At 49.5% G+C, this 17712-nt stretch overlaps 2 protein-coding genes across 2 annotated transcripts; one reads left to right on the top strand and one right to left on the bottom strand.

The window, feature by feature from the left end:
- Positions 1–1903: 1903 nt before the first annotated feature.
- On the top strand, positions 1904–6471 carry DCXR (dicarbonyl and L-xylulose reductase). Its single transcript, XM_066613598.1, has 8 exons — positions 1904–2181; positions 2277–2374; positions 3291–3445; positions 4144–4186; positions 4761–4860; positions 5039–5103; positions 5455–5572; positions 5770–6471. The coding sequence occupies exons 1-8, from the start codon at positions 2130–2132 to the stop codon at positions 5871–5873; spliced, it is 735 nt and encodes a 244-aa protein (XP_066469695.1). The 5' UTR covers positions 1904–2129; the 3' UTR covers positions 5874–6471.
- Positions 6075–15928, bottom strand: RAC3 (Rac family small GTPase 3). Its single transcript, XM_066613599.1, has 6 exons — positions 15795–15928; positions 11910–11981; positions 10075–10192; positions 8227–8289; positions 7651–7810; positions 6075–6971 (listed from the first exon to the last, which is right to left on the bottom strand). The coding sequence occupies exons 1-6, from the start codon at positions 15827–15829 to the stop codon at positions 6841–6843; spliced, it is 579 nt and encodes a 192-aa protein (XP_066469696.1). The 5' UTR covers positions 15830–15928; the 3' UTR covers positions 6075–6840.
- Positions 15929–17712: the final 1784 nt, after the last annotated feature.

Genomic DNA, 17712 nt, shown 5'->3' with positions numbered 1-17712 from the left:
GTATCGCAGCTGTGGTCTACCTGTAGGGCGCTTTCCTTGCACGAGTTCACCCTAGAGGAGATCCTTTGGGATCCGGCCATCATCCATTCTCATGACATGACTGAGCCAACGCAGGCGTCTCTGTTTCAGCAGTGCATACATGTCCAAAGTCCAGCTGAAATGTCTTCGTGACTTCCTCTTTGCCGACGATGCAGCTGTCACTACCCACTCTGCCAAAGAGCTCCAGCAGCTCATGGATCGTTTTAGCAAGGCCTGCCAAGATTTTGGACTGACGATCAGCCTGAAGAAAACACAGGTCATGGTTCAGGATGTGGACTCACCTCCCTGCATTACAATCTCTGCGCATGAACTGGTTGTCCATGACTTTGTGTACCTTGGCTCAATGATCTCCGACACTCTTTCTCTCGATACTGAGCTAAACAAACGCATCGGTGGGGTATAAATCTGTGAATAAAATAAATACCTGTACTTGGAAAAATTAAAAATACCAGATAAAATCCGTAGCACACTAAGGGCCCACTCCTATCCAATTTTCCAGTGCCTTTGGCTGCTATGCCAATGGGGTATGCACTGCTTCCTGTGTTGGGGAGGCAGTCACAGAGGCTTCCTCAAGGTATGGGAACATTTGTTCCCTTATCTTGGGGCTGCATTGTGGCTACACTGGTGTTGTGGATAGGATTGGGCCCTAAATGTATTCCCCTCATGGTGCATTTTGAAAACTTTGTGGTTGAGGTTGTGCTTCCTGTCTTATGGGGATAACAATGGACTAGTCTGTAGGGCAGGGCCAGTCTTAGGGCAATGTGGCCTATGTTGTGACATTGGGCACCTACTCTCTGGGGGGGCCTTGTAGTGGGGTAGCGGACAGCTTTCCCACTGCTGCAGCCAGCATGTGGCAGCCTGGGAGGGCAGCATGGCGAGCAGAGTATGGGCTTGCTCGCCCTCCCCTGGGACCGTTTGGCCTGAAATGGGCCTCCCAGAAGTAGTTTGCGGTGATGTTGGTCACCACCAACTATTTCTGACTGTCATGCTTTGCAGTTCACCACAGCTATAGTTGCTGCGGCTGCCTGGTAAGTGGGGGGTCCTGCATGAGTGCTCCCCATTGGGCCCTGCTGGTCCTGGGGCCAGCCCTGCAGCAGGGTTTTTGCCCACTCACATCTCAGCCCTCTCCTCATGAGCAATACATGGGGATAATAAAACAGGCTATACTGCAAGACTTGTAAACCATTCTTTCATCAGTGCAATCCTATACGTGTTACTCAGAATTAAGTTCTGTTCAGTGGGGCTTACTCCCAGCTCTTTTCATCTCAGCCACCACTGCAATAATAGCTATTCATTGCTTTTGCAAGGACATTTAACCCATTTCTGCCCAAACCCAGAATGCCAGATGCAAGGGAGGGCACCAGGATGAGGTCTCTTGTTATCTGGTGTGCTCCCTGGGGCATTTGGTGGGCCGCTGTGAGATACATGAAGCTGGACTAGATGGGCCTATGGCCTGATCCAGCGGAGCTGTTCATATGTTCTTACACATTTGATCCCTGTTGTGTATATGCAACGTTGGGCAGAAATGGCTTTTTTTTTTTTTTTTAAAGTGTCAGAATACACAAACACAGATGCACAAAATTTAATGCATACAGAGTGATCACAATCATGGCTTAATGCATCACAGCTATGATCAACTGCTGGGATTTCTCCTTTATCTCTAATAATAATAATAATAATAATGGGCTGTCTCCATTGTCCACTTTGACCCCACTAACGGGGGGGAGGGACGACCCCAAACATGGTCTGAAAGAAATTGATACGCTGCCTGCAAACAAGACTGGTCAGCCCGGTCGCCTTTTCGGGGAGGGAGAGGAGGGGCCCCTTCCAGAGCTGGGTGGCCGCCCTGCCAGGCTGCTGCAGCCCAAGCAACAAAGAGCCTGCGGGCAACGCAGAGGAGGAGCTGGAGTTGCTCCTGTTTAAGGGCTCCGGGGAAGGGAAGGGAAGGGAAGGGGGCGTTCCCTTCCCGCAGGCTGGCTGGCGAAGGGAGATCGGCGGCTCTCCCCCGGGCGAGCCTCCCGCCCCTTCCCTCCTCCCCCCGCCCTGCAAAGCGGACTCCGAACTTCCGCGGACTCAGCCAGCCAGCCAGGATGGAGCGCTTCTTCGCCAGCCGCCGGGCTCTGGTGACGGGGGCGGGCAAAGGTAGCGCGCTGCCCGGGCGGGCCGAGGGGTTCCCGCGAGCCCCCTTCGCCGCCGCCCGTCCCTGCAGCCCCCACTTTCTCTTGCTCCGCTTGCAGGGATCGGTCGGGCTGTGGCGCTCGCCCTGAGCCGGGCCGGGGCGCAGGTGGTCGCGCTGAGCCGCACCCAGGCGGACCTCGAGGCTCTGCAACAGGAGGTAGCGCGCTGCAGGCCTGGGGGGCGGAGGACAGGGGAGTGGGAGGAGGAAGGGTCGGCACCTCCCCAGATCGAGTGGGGCAGCCCAGAGGTCTTAGGCCACCCCATTAGCCCCCTGTGCCCTCGTTGCCCCTTCCACCCTGTAGGAATCCACCAGCACCCCTTCTCACCTCGGTACCACAGACCTCACTGGCAAGGCTCTGACCAACACTCCTCCAAGCTCCTTCTCAGGGCGGCTCTCTGTGGTTTCCAGTGCATTTCCCTGATCCCAGGACTTCCTCCAGAAAAGCATAGATATGGTGCCAGGTGGCTCCTGGCCAGACATGGCAACACTTTTCCCCCCTGCTGCTTTAGAAACTGCATGACAAGCAGAAATTCAGCAGGGAAACCTTTTCATTCCCAGCATCAGGATGCAGTGATGAGAAAAGCGTCACCTGCTGAACTTCTGCCTGTTGCCAGCAAAAAAAGTTGACAATCCAGTATGTTTTTCTCTATCAAACAACTGCTGTGATATGAAAAGTCCCATTTGTCACAATTTTAATTCTCTGTGTTAGTCTATTTTCACACACCAGGCACTAGTCATGTGCATATGCGGCTAGTGCTAATACAAAATGAAAGAAAAACCCTTCTGAAGCAAATGGTTATTCTAACCAGTGTAGGTCTTAAAGGTGTGTAGAATATATTTGGAGAGGTATTGGATCCCTTTCAAGGTCTGGATTTGATAACCCACCTGGAGGGGTCAACTTCCTAGTTGTTTGAACAACACATCCCCAGCCTGTCCTTCAAACACCATACTCCATTCTCATGCAGCCCCTCTTGTGTTGAAAGAACAAGAATCGGCTCCCAATCCCTTTGTAATCCCACTAGTTCCCCCCCCCCCACACACACACATACACTTTGCTCTGCTCTGTCTCCAGTGCCCTGGCATCCAGACACTGTGTGTGGACCTTGGAGATTGGGAGGCCACAGAGGCAGCACTGAGCACATTGGGGGATATCGATCTGCTTGTGAATAATGCTGGTGTAGCCTTGCTGCAGCCATTCCTAGAGGTGACCAAGGAAGCCTTTGACAGGTAACTGCTGATATGGAGCTAAGGAAAGGGTCCTTGGTCAGGATTACATAGCTGGGGAAAACGTGGTATATTTTCTGTCACAGGCTACCAGAAACTGATATACAGTGTTGCTTGAGTCTTAGCCCCCGAGGCCTTTTGCGCCTTGTCTTGTTCTAGTGCAGGGGTCTCCAAACTTTTTGGCCAGACGGCCACATCAAATATCTGGTGTGGTGTTGAGGGCTGGGAAAAAAATTTAAATATAAAATTTAAATAGATAAATTAGAGATGGAATTTAGATAAGTGAATAAATGAATGAATAGGGTCATTCATTCAACCTCTCTGGCCCTCAGAACACCCTCCAGACACAACCAGAGCACAGCTCTGGTCATATACAGTTGAGTGGGCCAGAGGCTTTCAGGGGACAAGAGGCTGGCCGCGGGCCAGATAGAGGCTTGTCATGGGCCGCATCTGGCCCCCGAGCCGGGGTTTGGAGACCCCTGTTCTAGAGTGATGTTTACAATTTAATCTATCTCAGTTTGCCCACCATTGCCCACCATCAGTTCTATTTCACCATTGCCATAGTAATAGTTGGAAAGATGCAGAGGGTGAAGTACTCATTACAGCAGCTGTTCGGGCATTTATCAGACCCTAAGAGTTTTCCCAAGCTGTTGCAGTCTGCTTATTCTTTATGTATGTGATCTGACTTGGATTTCAAATAGGTCTGTCAGTGTCAATCTTCGAGCTGCGCTGCAAGTCTCTCAGGTGAGAAGGGGCCTGTATGGGATTTGGAGGGCAGTGCTTGTGGTTGAGCAGCATTCAAGCAATCATACAACCGCTTTCCTTAGTGATTGAACTGGTACTCTAGCCTTCAGTAAGGCTGGTCCTTGCAGCCTAATCATGTGTGTGCTTAGAAGCAAATCCCATTGAATGCAATGGGACTTCTTCCAGTGTATGTGTGCATAGCATTGTAGCTTAAGTGGGTGAACATGCAGCACTTAGCTCTTGCTTATACATTCAGGGTTGAGGTGTATCAGAGTTTCTTCATCCCACACTTTCTCTGTGTTCTCACCTTGCAGTTCCAAAACTGTGCACCATGGTACCCTGGAGCACTGCAGCAAACTCAAAGCAGTGCCGCAGGATAATTAAATGCACTGTGGAATATTTAAAGGGAACCATAGTGAGCGGTGCAATGAAAAAAATTACAATTGGCCTAAGGGTGCTGTGAAAAGAGAGTTTGGGAACTAGTGTGCTAGCCTGCTTTTAGCTATACTGCTGAGAGCGGTTTAAACTCCATGGTCCAGTGTGTGTCCTGCTTCCCTGATCTCCCACATTTCAGATTGTTGCACGGAAGCTGATCGCCCGGGGAACACCAGGTGCTATAGTGAATGTCTCAAGTCAGGCCTCCCAGCGGGCTCTTGCCAATCACACGGTTTATTGTGAGTATAGGTCTCAGATTCCGTCCTTTCCCCTGAAACGCAAGTTGAAATGACAAGCAGTTTTCCAGTTGGCGACTTCGCTGCCTCAAGCCATGCTTGTTCAAGACGCAAGAGCAAAGGGGGGAGTGGGGTGGATGTAGGCAGCAGCCAAGAAGACTAAACTTACTTCTTATTGAAGGTTCCAGCAAGAGCGCCCTGGACATGCTGACAAAGACAATGGCTCTGGAATTGGGGCCCCAAAAGGTAAGAACCTCACCCTGGTGAAGAGGGGAAGGCCCTGGTCAGTGATAAGTGGAGGGCAGCCTAAGCTGGGTAAACAGAATGTGGTAATGGCTGAAGCCGAATTCAGAGCTCATTGAGTTGAAAGAAGGAGACTAGATTGGTCCCTGTCTGCAGAGTGTTCAGGGTAAGTATGTCAGAGCTACATAAGCCAGTTGGGGCAGGCCAGCTCTGACCCTGCAGAGAACAGATCCAAGATAGGCCCTGTATATGGGCAAGAATGGATGGAACACTTGCACTGATAGGACAGGTGCTCTGAGGGCATGAGTGGGCTCAGGCCAATTTCACCTTCTACTGCCCTCCCTTTGCTTCAAGATCCGGGTAAACAGTGTGAACCCCACTGTTGTCATGACTGAAATGGGACGCCTCAACTGGACCGACCCCCAGAAGGCTGGAGACATGATTCGCCGCATTCCGTTGGGGAAATTTGCAGGTCAGTTGGCCCTCGGTTTCCTCCTGGGCTGTGCCAGCAACTGAGAGACAGTCTGCGTGGACTGGTCAAGGAGGGCAAGGATGAGAACTACAATTTTGTGTGGAGAGCTTCTCTCCACTTGGGATGGCCAGGGCTTCAGCTGCTCTGCTTGGCAGCAGCCTCCCTTTCAGCTGCTCTTGGTGCATCTGTCATTGCAGAGGTGGATGATGTGGTGAGCAGCATCCTCTTCCTGCTGAGTGACGAGAGCAGCATGATCACAGGTGCTATGCTGCCTGTTGATGGGGGATTCCTTGCCTGCTAAAGCCTAGCGGAGGCATCAGTCCCTGTGGAAGAGTATCCTCTCCTTGCGGTTATCCTGCCTAGTCATCCTGGAAGCGTGGAAAAGGCATGATATGCAAGACTTCAGGAAGTGAAGAGAGCGCTTAGGAGGGACCCATGGGAAGAGAGAACTGATTCTTCTTCCATTGCTGAGCCTAAACCACAGCTCTTTACTTATGGAGAAATGTTTATTGTATAAAATAAGAGGTGTTCAGCTCATCACTCTACACGATGATTAAAAACTGGACCTGTCTCCATCCCAACCCCTCCAGAGCTTTTCCTGCTCCATCCCCCAGTCCTTCACATCTGACAAAAAAAAAAAAAGAAGGGGTTGGCCATCACCCTCCCACCTACATTTAATTTTAATCTTATAGAAAGGTTCCTGCCCTTTGGCCCTGTCCTGCCCAGGCTGGACAAGGTAGAGACTTTCCTCCCCATCCCTGGGAGAGTTGATAGACCAGCTCAGGAGCAGCACACAGGCTGATGCCCTGAAAGGCAAAAGAAGCATTGGGTGGCACAGAGCTGCCTTGATCGCTTAGCTCGTGTCTTGCACAATAAAGCACTAATGGCTAGTCCTTCAACCTGTGTCCCGTTTGTCTTTCCTCCCCCATCTGGGGCTAGTTATCTGCTCCCATCCTGACACTCTAGCACCAACAGAAGTAGTAATCAAGGGCTGGTCTTTCTATTCACACGCTACCCCTGGCCTGGAGTCATGGAGAACATGCTCCTCCCACTGCTCCGCCCTGGGGGTGGGACAGCATCAAGCCCCTCTTTCTCCCATGCGGCCCTTTTACATCAACACAGACGTTAAATCAAAGAGACATTTAAAAAACACTGACTTCATACATGATGAAGGGCCCCGCCTCTCCCATTGCGGGAACACCCAGCGAACGCTCTCTCCTTGCACATACAAGGAGGAGGCACCCATAACATGCTGAACTCAGATGCCCTTAGAATACAGTGCACTTCTTGCCAGGCTTCTTCACAGGTGGGGGACAGAGCACAGCACGGATAGCTTCATCAAAGACCGTCTTGAGACCTCGCTGTGTAAGGGCCGAGCATTCTAGGTATTTCACTGAACCTGCAAGAATGGAGTGGACAGCTTAATTTAGTAGGGAGATGCAATTTATCTCCTTCATTCTCAGCCACCACCAGAATCTGGAACCATTATTCATTCCATTTTTCAAAGCAAGATTCTAGTCCTTATGGTAGAGAAAAGATGAAAACCATTTATCCTAACTATAGGGGACACACAGTGCCTCACACAGTTCCAGTCCCTTATTGTAGTCCAGGGGTGCCCAAACCCCAGCCTGGGGGCCACTTGTGGTGCTTGGGGGCTCCCAATCCAGCCTGCGGCGAGCCCCAAGTCTCCAATGAGCTTCTGGCCCTCCAGAGACTTGCTGGAGCCTGTGCTGATCTGATGCAACTGCTCTCAGTGTGAGGAGGACTGTTTGACCTCTCACCTGAGCTGTGGGATGAGGGCTCCCTCCACTACTTTCTGTTTCACATCTGTGATGCAGCAGTGGCAGCAAAGGAAAGGGTGGCCTTGCTTTGTGCAAGGCCTTTTATAGACCTTGAGCAAATGCAAGACCTTCATTCATTCATATAAGTTCCATCTCTAATAAATTCATTTATGTAAATTTATTCAAATTTTAAATGTAAATTAATTCTTTTTTTTCCTGACACAGTGTCAGAGAGATGATGTGGCCCTCCTGCCAAAATGTTTGGACGCCCCTGTTGTAGTCCATTTCCAGACTCACCAATCTCCCTGGCCATAGCTAGGCCTTGAGGGTAGGTGATGGGGGCCAATTTCTTGTCACGAAGCCTCTCGATGGTGTCTTTGTCATCCCTCAGGTCCAGCTTGGTGCCCACCAAGATGATTGGTGTGTTGGGACAGTGGTGTCGGACCTCTGGGTACCACTAAGAACAGAAAAGACAGGAGAATGAGCCTTTTTGCTTGCTAACTTGAAGAAAAAACTTGCTGACTTGAAGAGAAAAAGGGTGAGGGGCAAATGGTCATTTTTGGCTATTTGATGGTCCAAAGCTAAGAGTTATCATCAGAGAAAAGGACTGATGGAGGCCCACTGCCTGCTCCCCAGTGACTCTTCATCCTGTTCTAGAAGTATCACTCCTCTGCATTGATGGGCAAGGAGGCAGACATCCTTGGCTAATGAATAAGGCTGCAATCCTAATCACACTTTCCTGAGAGTAAGCCCCACTGAATAAAATAGGACTTACTTCTGAGTAGACCTGGTTACGCTTGTGCCCTGAGACTACTACTTGGGACCCACCCAGCATGATCATTTCCCCATATTTGCAAGAAGGATGCAGATTACCTTGGCTCGGACATTTTCAAAGGAGGCTGGGCTCACCAGTGAGAAGCAGATCAGGAAAACATCCTGTGGGGATAAGAGCATTAGCTATATGGCTAAGATGGCATGTGTTTTCACATGTAATAGGGAGCAACTTCATGCAGCTTTAGACCTTCAGTTTCTCACGCACACACACCAGCTCACTGACACATCCCTGTTCCTTACACACCTACTCCCTCAGTTCTCAAAATACCAGATTCCAAAAAAGGAGACATGCTAAGAACATAAGAAGAGCCCCGCTGGATCAGGCCATAGGCCCATCTAGTCCAGCTTCCTGTATCTCACAGCGGCCCACCAAATGCCCCAGGGAGCACCAGATAACGAGACCTGCATCCTGGTGCCCTCCCTTGCATCTGACATTCTGAGGTAGCCTACTTCTAAAATCAGGAGGTTGCACACACGTCTTGTAACCCGTAATGGATTTTTCTGCCAGAAATTTGTCCAATCTCCTTTTAAAGGCATCTAGGCCAGATGCCATCACCACATCCTGTGGCAAGGAGTTCCACAGACCAGCCACACGCTGAGTAAAGAAACATTTTCTTTTGTCTGTCCTAACTGCCAGCACTCAATTTTAGTGGATGTCCCCTGGTTCTGGTGTTATGTGAGAGTGTAAAGAGCATCTCTCTATCCACTCTGTCCATCCCCTGCATAATTTTGTATGTCTCAATCATGTCCCCCCTCAGGCATCTCTTTTCTAGGCTGAAGAGGCCCAAACACCGTAGCCTTTCCTCATAAGGAAGGTGCCCCAGCCCAGTAATCATCTTAGTTGCTCTCTTTTGCACCTTTTCCATTTCCACTATGTCCTTTTTGAGATGCGGCGACCAGAACTGGACACAATACTCCAGGTGTGGCCTTACCATAGATTTGTACAACAGCATTATAATACTAGCCGTTTTGTTCTCAATACCTTTCCTAATGATCCCAAGCATAGAATTGGCCTTTTTCACTGCCGCCGCACATTGGGTCGACACTTTCATCGACCTGTCCACCACCACCCCAAGATCTCTCTCCTGATCTATCACAGACAGCTCAGAATCCATTAGCTTATAATGGGGTAACATAGGCTGCAATCTTATTTACCTGGGAGTAAGTCCCTTTGAACTTGAGGGGACTTACTTTTGTGTAGACATGCATAAGGCTGTGCTGTTAGTTTACATTAATGGTCCAATCCTAACTCCCCATGTGGTGATACAGCAGTGTAGGCATGGCCTCCACTATATCCTGCAGGGGTGTTTTGGCTGCTGGAGGCCTCCTCGGGGTAAGGGGACATTTGTCTCCTTGTCCCAGGGTAAAACCGCTATGGGTCAACTCAGTCCTGCGCCACCTCAATCACTGGCACAAGTCTAAGTTGGTCTGTGAAGGTGGATTACACCCAAGAAAGTGGTCAGGATTAGATGTGTGTTGCTGCCCCTTACACACCCCCTCCCAGGCCTGATTTGCTGCCTTCCTGCCCCTGTCACCACTCTGTTCCACTCATCCCATTCCCATTCTGCCCTCCCCTTCTCTGTTTCACCCCCTGCGCAGGTGAGCCTCCATGGGTCTGCTGGCGTGAGAAGAGACTGGCCTTCCCACCAGAAGTCCAGCAGCTAGCACTGCTGGAGTGCAGTTTATGCACTCTGCCAGCAGGGCAGCCCAACAGGATCTGCATCATAAGCACAGAATTCAAGTGTGATTATTGCAGAAGGTAAAATACATTTGGTACAGAATTTTCTGCAGCCACTCCCTGTTTTGGTAGGCAGGAATGGGGGAAACCTTCTCCAAAAAGGGATACACTCCAACTGCATGTGAAGAAGGAGCAGCCTTATTACTTACCGTCTGTGGGTAGGAAAGAGGTCGCAGCCTGTCATAGTCTTCTTGTCCTGCTGTGTCCCACAGACCCAGGTTTACTGGCTTCCCGTCTACCATGACATTGGCAGAATAATTATCAAATCTGGAGAGAGAGTGTTCCTGTCAACAATGGAGAACTCTACCCCCACGAGCAGAACTCAGCAGAACTCTACCCCCTTCACATGCAGATTGCTTAAGACAATTGCTCTACTCTAGAAAAAGGGTGTCAAACTTAAGGCCCGAAGGCTGGACATGGGTCCTTATCTGGCTCACATGATAACTGGGCTCTTCCAGTACCACCGTCAATGCTCTCAGCTGAGCTGCACGTTCGCAGAAGTGGCACTGCCAAAAGGGCAGTGCTGGGAGAGCCCAATTATCATGCAGGCCACACTTTCATCAGCACTGCTTCTGCTTCGGTGCTAGGAAGGAGAAAGCAGGAAATGGTATGGAGAAAGAGGCAGACCAAGAGGGGTGAGAGAGGGAGAAAGGAAAAGCTGCCAAGGTGCTGGGAGACCCTAATTATCACATGGGCCTCCCTTTCAACAGTGTCGCTTCTGCTAAAGCGTTATTTTGCAGCGCACCCCTCAGTGCTGAGCTGCAAAATGATGTTTCAGCAGAAGCAGCACTGTTGAAAGGGTGGCCCTCATAATAATTGAGCTCTCCTATATCTTGAAAATATGATCAAGGTTTGCATGTTTTCTGTCATTTGCAGCTAATGAGTTCTTAAGTGAGAAAAAAGTGCTTATTTCTGGTCATCACTTGCTTAATGACATAACTTCCGGCCCTGAACAGCCGCCATTAATATGGCCCACTGTATGGAAACCAGTTTGACACCCCTGCTCTACAATAATTGCTACACTCGTTATCAGGACAGTAACTATTCCCACTTTAAGGTATCTTCTCAATCATTTAACTTTGTTTATTTCGCCCCCAACAGACTGTAGAAACAAACAATGATTAAACATGGCCTTCCTCATTTATTCAAAACATAATAAATACTTAATCAGTAAAGTAATGGTTCTCTCACATGGAGCAGGATCCCTTTTAATTCCAACGCTGTGGTTGGCAAAGTTTCCCTCATGTGTTTTTAAGATTGTGAACCCTTTTGGGGACACATAAACATCTCCTCATTCCCTTTTACTAAGTAAATCACTGTGAGAACTTTTTTTTGGAAAAGAAGTACATAAATAAAAATTAAAAGTTCTAAATAAATCAGTATTCCATTCCAGTAAGTTACCCAAAAAATATGCAGCATACATAAAATATTAAAACCAATTGTTTTCTCACACTTCAGCCATTTGGAGCAAAAGGATACTTAAACCCTGTTAGCAGAAGGAACTAGTCTGAACTAATGGATCTTGGGAGTACTTTTCATTGTAAAATTGTGCTTGGATCAGGGCACTGTCTTCGAGGTTTACTATATCCAGTACAATCATGGTCATTTTCCATTACAAAATTGAAAACACCATCTATGAAATAATATGTACTCTCCATATGTTGTCTTCTGTGATGATTATATAAGTGCATATTTTTTGTTGTACACATGCTGGGGAATAATGGCCAATCATTACTTCCTGTACATGCAACATGCATGCTTGATAAGTCACACATGATGCAATTCATATCGCTGAGTTGATTATTTCAGAGAAGTGCTATCAGTGTAAGAACTTTACACCTGAAGTTGTCCCTAGGATCCATTTCTTCCAACACCCAGTATCAAAATCCTGGGGTGGAAACTAACCAATCAAACCACAGTGCCTTCAACATGCATTTTATCCCACAATGCAGTAAAACATGTGCCTTGATCCCTCAATACTCACACAGTTGGGATATATTCTCCGGGGAAGGCATTGGTGGTGTAGCTGATCAGCAGACAGGTCTTCCCCACAGCCCTGAGAAAAGGGAAGCAAAGCCATAAGGCATAAAGACAGGAGAATGGGGGGGACTTGGGGGAGAGGAAAAAGTGTCAATTTGTTATGTTGCCCCAAATGCCAGATCAGTAGGTTTATGTGCATATTATATCCTCAGGACCGGGGCAGCCCAACCAGGTCCATTGCCCACCACTGCCCGGATTCACTGTTGCTATCTTTGCAGGGCACATAAAAGCCTCATCATGCTCAACGTTCCTTCCTCACACACAGTTTAAACAATGTAGTCCCTTTAAATACCTCATGAGGAAGAAGCAAGTTACAGAAATTGATGATGATTATTATTATTAACAGTATTTATATACCGCTTTTCAACTACAAGTTGACAAAGCGGTTTACAGAGAAAAATCAAATAACTGATGGCTCCTGTCCCAAAAGGGCTCACAATCTAAAAATCTACAATCTGATTCCTGCTTGTTTTAGCAGGCAGAAAGCGGATGCAGCTCGCATCCACGGTGGTCTGGAGAGAATTGGTGGCAGACTCAGGGTGAAGGGCACCCTTGAATCTGCCATTCCCCCCTCACCTGCACTTGATGCAAGCTATATCATCTACCTCATGGCTGGGCCAGCCTTGCCCAGGACCCCAATACTCCTTCCATTAAGGCCTGAATTCCTTTTTCTGTGGAGAAGGAGATACACAAACTGTTCCCACAATCTCTGAATCCAGGCTTACAATCTAAAAATGAATAGCTAAACAAATCTTACTGTTGAGACTACAGTATAGCCAGGTTTAAAACTGGGAATAATTCAAGTTCTGAATTACTAGTCATGAGAATATTTAATGTTGTTTTGCACATTTGTCCTTGTGTTACAATTATTATTGTTATTATTTTGCATGGTGCTTTGCAACAGAAGAGAAGGCAGAAGAGACTCACAATCTAGAACAGACACAAGGGAAAGTGGGGAAAGGAGGAGAGTCAGGTGTTGTTTCAGGGGTTGGTCAGGTGGAGAGCCATGGTTCAAGACCCATGGAGGGCCCAGCTTCACTCCTGAACCCTTAAGATGGAACTGGTAGCATACAACATACCATTAAGGACATTCAGGAGCACTATGGAGGGCACAGAACTTTGCCCATATCCCTCAGTCCTGGTCCTGGCACTGAGAAGAATGGTTGAAGGGTAAAAAGACCAGGGGGTAGCGTCAGTGGCTTCCCACTGACACACTGACCCTTCAAGATGGGTTTTAAGGGGAGATTTAGAAGAAGTCAGAGAAGATGCATTGTGCAGATGGTGTGGGAGGAAGTTGCAGGTAGCAAGAACAGAGTTGTTTGAGGGTGCAGGAGACACCTTTAGTTCCCACATGCCCAGGTCCTCTGTGGCTTCATCCAGCACATGCCAGTGATACAGGCACAAACACCAATTCTTGTGATCACAAGAAAAGGTGTTTGAGCTTCATGCCTCAGAATGAGAACACTTGTGAAAACTGTTGAGAAGGTAGCAAATGTGCTGCTCACATGGAAAAGAACATCTCCATGATGCACCAGCACTGTATTGACAAAATATACGGGGGGGGGGGCACATCCCTGGTGGAGCTGAAGTTGAAAAAACAATGGCATCTCTTTGCTATGTGCTATGAAATTGTTACTGTACATTTCTGATTCCTACTGTTTCCCCATTGCTCTGTGTATGGTTTAGAGCAGGGGTGCCCAAACCCCGGCCCTGGGGTCACTTGCGGCCCTTGAGGCCTCTCAGTGCGGCCCTCAGGGAGTCCCCAGTCTTCAATGAGCCTCCAGCCCTCTGGAGATTTGTTGGAGCCCACACTGGCCCAAAGCAACTGCTCTCAGCATGAGGGCGACTGTTTGACCTCTTGCGTGAGCTGTGGGATGAGGGCTCCCTCCAATGCTTGTTGTTTCATGTCTGTGATGCAGTAGCGGCAGCAAAGGAAGGGCCAGCCTTGCTTTGTGCAAGGCCTTTTATAGGCCTTGAGCTATTTTAAGACCTTCATTCTTTCAGGCAAGTTCATCTTTAATATATTCATTTATGTAAACTTATGTAACATTCAAATTTTAAATGTAAAATAATTCTTTTTTTCCCCGGCCCCCAACTCAGTGTCAGAGAGACGATGTGGCCCTCCTGCCAAAAACTTCAGACACCCCTGGTTTAGAGCACTGATTTTCAACCAATGTGCTGCGGCACATTGATGTGTTGTAAATGGTCCACAAGTATGCCACAGGAGTTTGGGGGAGGGTCATATATTAGTATGGACATTGGGGGATGTGATACCCACTCACCCACCACCTGCCAGCAGTAAGCTGCTGTGCCTTGTCAATTGCCAAAAAACTGATGGTGCGCCTTGACAATTTTAGTGCCTTGTCAGTGTGCTGTGAGCTAAAAAGATTGAAAACCTTTGGTTTGGACAATAACCTGCAAACCCTTTCACTAAAAGTCTGAGAGGAATGGCTGAAAGGTCTTCTCTCACCCTGTTTAGAATTCCGCGAGCTGTAACAGAACACCTCTGTCTATCTCCATAAGCAGAGAGGAAGAGCAGCCTCGTGTATCAGGCAGGCTCCAACAAGTGGCTGCCCAGAATCAACAGAGTGGGAGAAGCCGGGTCACCTGCAGAGTTCAGAGTCAAGTGATACCCAACTAGCTCCTACTCCTATTTATTGCATTTGTATTGGGCTCCAAATCCAAGGAGCACAGAGGGGCATCAGTGCAGCTCTGTTTTTCCTTACAAGAATTCTACACAGTGACTGGCCCCAGGCCACCAAGTCAGCTGTGTGAGTGAGGAGTGGATGCTTCACTTCCAAAGCTTAAGGTGTTTTACATCACATAGGTGACTTTAAGGGTACAAAGCTGCCTTATGCAGAAGCAAACTATTGGTTCTTCTAGGCTGAATGGCAGCAACTCTCCAGAGACAGCTGCTACCTGGAGATTCAGCTGGGGACCTTTGGCCTGCTCTTCCACTGAGCAACAGCCCTACCCCCACACACTAAGTTCATCCACCAACAGGATTCTCTTTGCTGATCTAGCCACTGGACATGCTCTGGGCTTCATCTCCTACCCTTTATTTCCCAATCGCTCACTGCTGTCAGTGTGCCCTGCGAGCTTCACAGCATCTTCCTTGCCACCTAGGGAATCAAGGCACACCTGATCGGGTATTCAATGCCAGGCACTGGGCACTTGCTGTCTCTGCCCGGCTGGCTTTCCTTTCCACCACAGCGAAAGCAACGTGGTCACATCATCAGCGTGTGCATCCCAACTCCTGGCACAATGGCCGTGGTCTTCTTTGCTGCTTGGGTTTTCCAGCATCCCACAATACCAGCCAGCGCCATTCTGAACCGGCTGAAGGATGAGGGGGCGAGCCAGGTTCCTCAGAGGCTCATCATATGGGACCACATGGCGAGGCGCACGGGGACCAGGAGGAGGGCACGACCAGGGGGGCAGGGAGGGAAGCGGGAGGGTGATGAAAGCCCTCCCTTGAGACTGCAGCAGACGGGAGGGGGGGCAGAGCTGGGGAAAGGAAGAATGGATGGATGGAGGGGGCAGAGGCAGGAAAGCGAGTGACTGGAGGGGGCGATGGACTGGCTGGGTCGACAATGGGGGAGGCAAAGGAGACCAGGATCTAGCCACGACACAGATGGGCGTGTGTTGGGTGTTCAGAGCAGGGTCCTCGGGGGTGGCCCCAGCCCCCTCCCCAGAGCAGAAACGCTCCTCCATCGCCTTCTCCTGGGCATCCTCCCCCCGACCCAGCCCCACCCTTGCCTTGCCTTGCCTTGCCTTGCACATGGTCTGCAGCCCGCCCCCCCCCCCCCGATAGATGGATGGCGGCGCTCACCCGTCTCCCACGACCACACACTTGATGGCCTGCATCTGCCCGGGAGCGAGACGGGCTGGGCTGGCGGCGGCGGCGGCGGCGAGCTCCCTGCCTCGTCTCCCTTTGCGATGGACGCCGCCCGCAGCCGCAATGAGCGAGAGAGACCCGGAGCCGGGCGGGGCCGGGAGGAGGGGAGTGGAAGGAGGAGCAGGAGGAGGAGGGACGCAGCCGGAGCGAGAGGCCGGCGCCCCCGCGGCTCTTGCAGGGGCAAGCGAGACCCAGCGCGGGCTCTGCTGGCCGCCCCGCCAGCCTCCCTCCTGGAGCTCTGCCGGTCCTCGGGGTCTTAGGACCCAACACACGCCTCCCAGTCCCAGTCCCTTAGCAACCGAGTCATGCACTGGCTCCTTTGCACAGCGCCCTCCACAGCCAGAAGGTCTTCTAAGCCCAGCAGCACCCAGGGCTGGCCCCAGAGCTCCAGGTGCCTGATGCAGCCTGCCACAGTGATCCCCCCCAGCACACCGACCTGGCTTTGGGAAAGGAAAAAGAGGACCAAGTAGAAGAGGAAGCGTGGAGGAGGGGGGTTACACCAGAGCCATCTTCTCCTCCACACTTCCTCTTCCTCTGCTCCTCTTCCTTTTCCAATCCAGGGAGTGAGAGGCAGAGGAGCAGCAGAGGCAGGCAGGCAAAAGTGAACACCTTCTTGCATCTGCTTCAGTCAGCCTCAGGGATGGGCTGGCTAAGGAGATCGAGGCCCAGCAACCCTCAGCTGCTTTGGGTACCACATGCCTTTCCCTCAGTAGGGTCACTACACTTTTTTGCTGGCAGGGCCACTGGCTGTAACAACAACGGAGCATGCATGCATTCAATAGGTGAAGCTTTTATTAGCAAGGGAATGCAGAGACAAGCAAAGCATCTGATGAATGTCTGTGTAAAAGGGCATAATCACATAGCTGTTCTGACTGAACTGAGAGTATATTATAAAACAAACTGAATGATATGTATTCTGTTAGACTTAGAGAGGCCCCAGTCATTTAGTATGAGTTGAAACTTTACCAAAAGGGCAAAGGGCTGGGAGGCAGGATAATCCCTCATTCCTCCTTTGTCTTCCAGAAAAGGGTAAATAAGTAAATCAAGGAATGACTCCTGCTTCATCAGGAGCAAACACAAACAGTGAGCAAACGATGGAAAATGTAGGGGAAAGCCTTGAGTTACAAGAATGTGCAAGAAGGAATGTGCTAAGTGCATGAAACTGTTAAGGGGGGGCATTGACTGATTTAGGTGTTGTTCCTGAAACACCTCAGAAAGACCCCAAGTAACTGAGATATGGAGGTAATATTAACCTACCAAGGACAAAACAAAGAGATACCTTATAATCCTTCTTCCTGGACAGAACTCAAATAGTTAATGATATATTTACTAAGTAACTATGCAAAAACAACATGTTAATGTGTTGTGTGGACCTTTTGAAAAGCTGTTGAAAGAGATGGGAGGCACACAAACTTCTTAGGCACCCGCCAACTAGCATCCTTGTATTATACTAAGATTTAAAAAACCCAGCACTGGTATTTTGTTTATTTCTTTCCACACGCTAAACAGAATCTTCAGCCTTCTAAGGGCCAAGTCCTATTCAGCTTTCCAGCACTGGTGCAGCCATGCCAATGGGGCATGCATTGCATTCTGCGGTAGGGGGGCAGCCATGGAGGCCTCCTCCAGGGTAAGAGAATATTTGTTCCCTTTCCTCAGTGCTGCATTGTGGCTGCACCGGCACTGGAAAGTTGGATAGGATTGGGTCCTAGGTCCCTCCACCTCCTCTCACAACACCACCAATCAAGAACTAGTATCGACAAATTATTTTGGAGGTCTCCTGTAAGAAGGGATAGATAGGCCATTTCCAATCCCTCTTCTCTAGAGTAGACTTCCATGGAGTCTGCTGCTACAG

Source organism: Tiliqua scincoides, chromosome 2 (genome assembly GCF_035046505.1).
Source record: "Tiliqua scincoides isolate rTilSci1 chromosome 2, rTilSci1.hap2, whole genome shotgun sequence".
In the NCBI taxonomy this organism is placed as follows: domain Eukaryota; kingdom Metazoa; phylum Chordata; class Lepidosauria; order Squamata; family Scincidae; genus Tiliqua; species Tiliqua scincoides.
The sequence above is the reverse complement of the archived record's forward strand: the minus strand, read 5'-3'. Positions and strand labels throughout refer to the sequence as shown.

Coding starts and splice junctions, on each gene's coding strand:
- DCXR (XM_066613598.1), top strand. CDS start 2,130: ATGGAGCGCTTCTTCGCCAGCCGCCGGGCTCTGGTGACGGGGGCGGGC. Junction 4,187..4,760: donor CTGCGCTGCAAGTCTCTCAG/GTGAGAAGGGGC, acceptor CCCACATTTCAG/ATTGTTGCACGGAAGCTGAT. Junction 5,104..5,454: donor TGGAATTGGGGCCCCAAAAG/GTAAGAACCTCA, acceptor CTTTGCTTCAAG/ATCCGGGTAAACAGTGTGAA.
- RAC3 (XM_066613599.1), bottom strand. CDS start 15,829: ATGCAGGCCATCAAGTGTGTGGTCGTGGGAGACGG. Junction 11,982..15,794: donor TGTGTGGTCGTGGGAGACGG/GTGAGCGCCGCC, acceptor CCCTTTTCTCAG/GGCTGTGGGGAAGACCTGTC. Junction 10,193..11,909: donor GGAGAATATATCCCAACTGT/GTGAGTATTGAG, acceptor CTCTCTCTCCAG/ATTTGATAATTATTCTGCCA.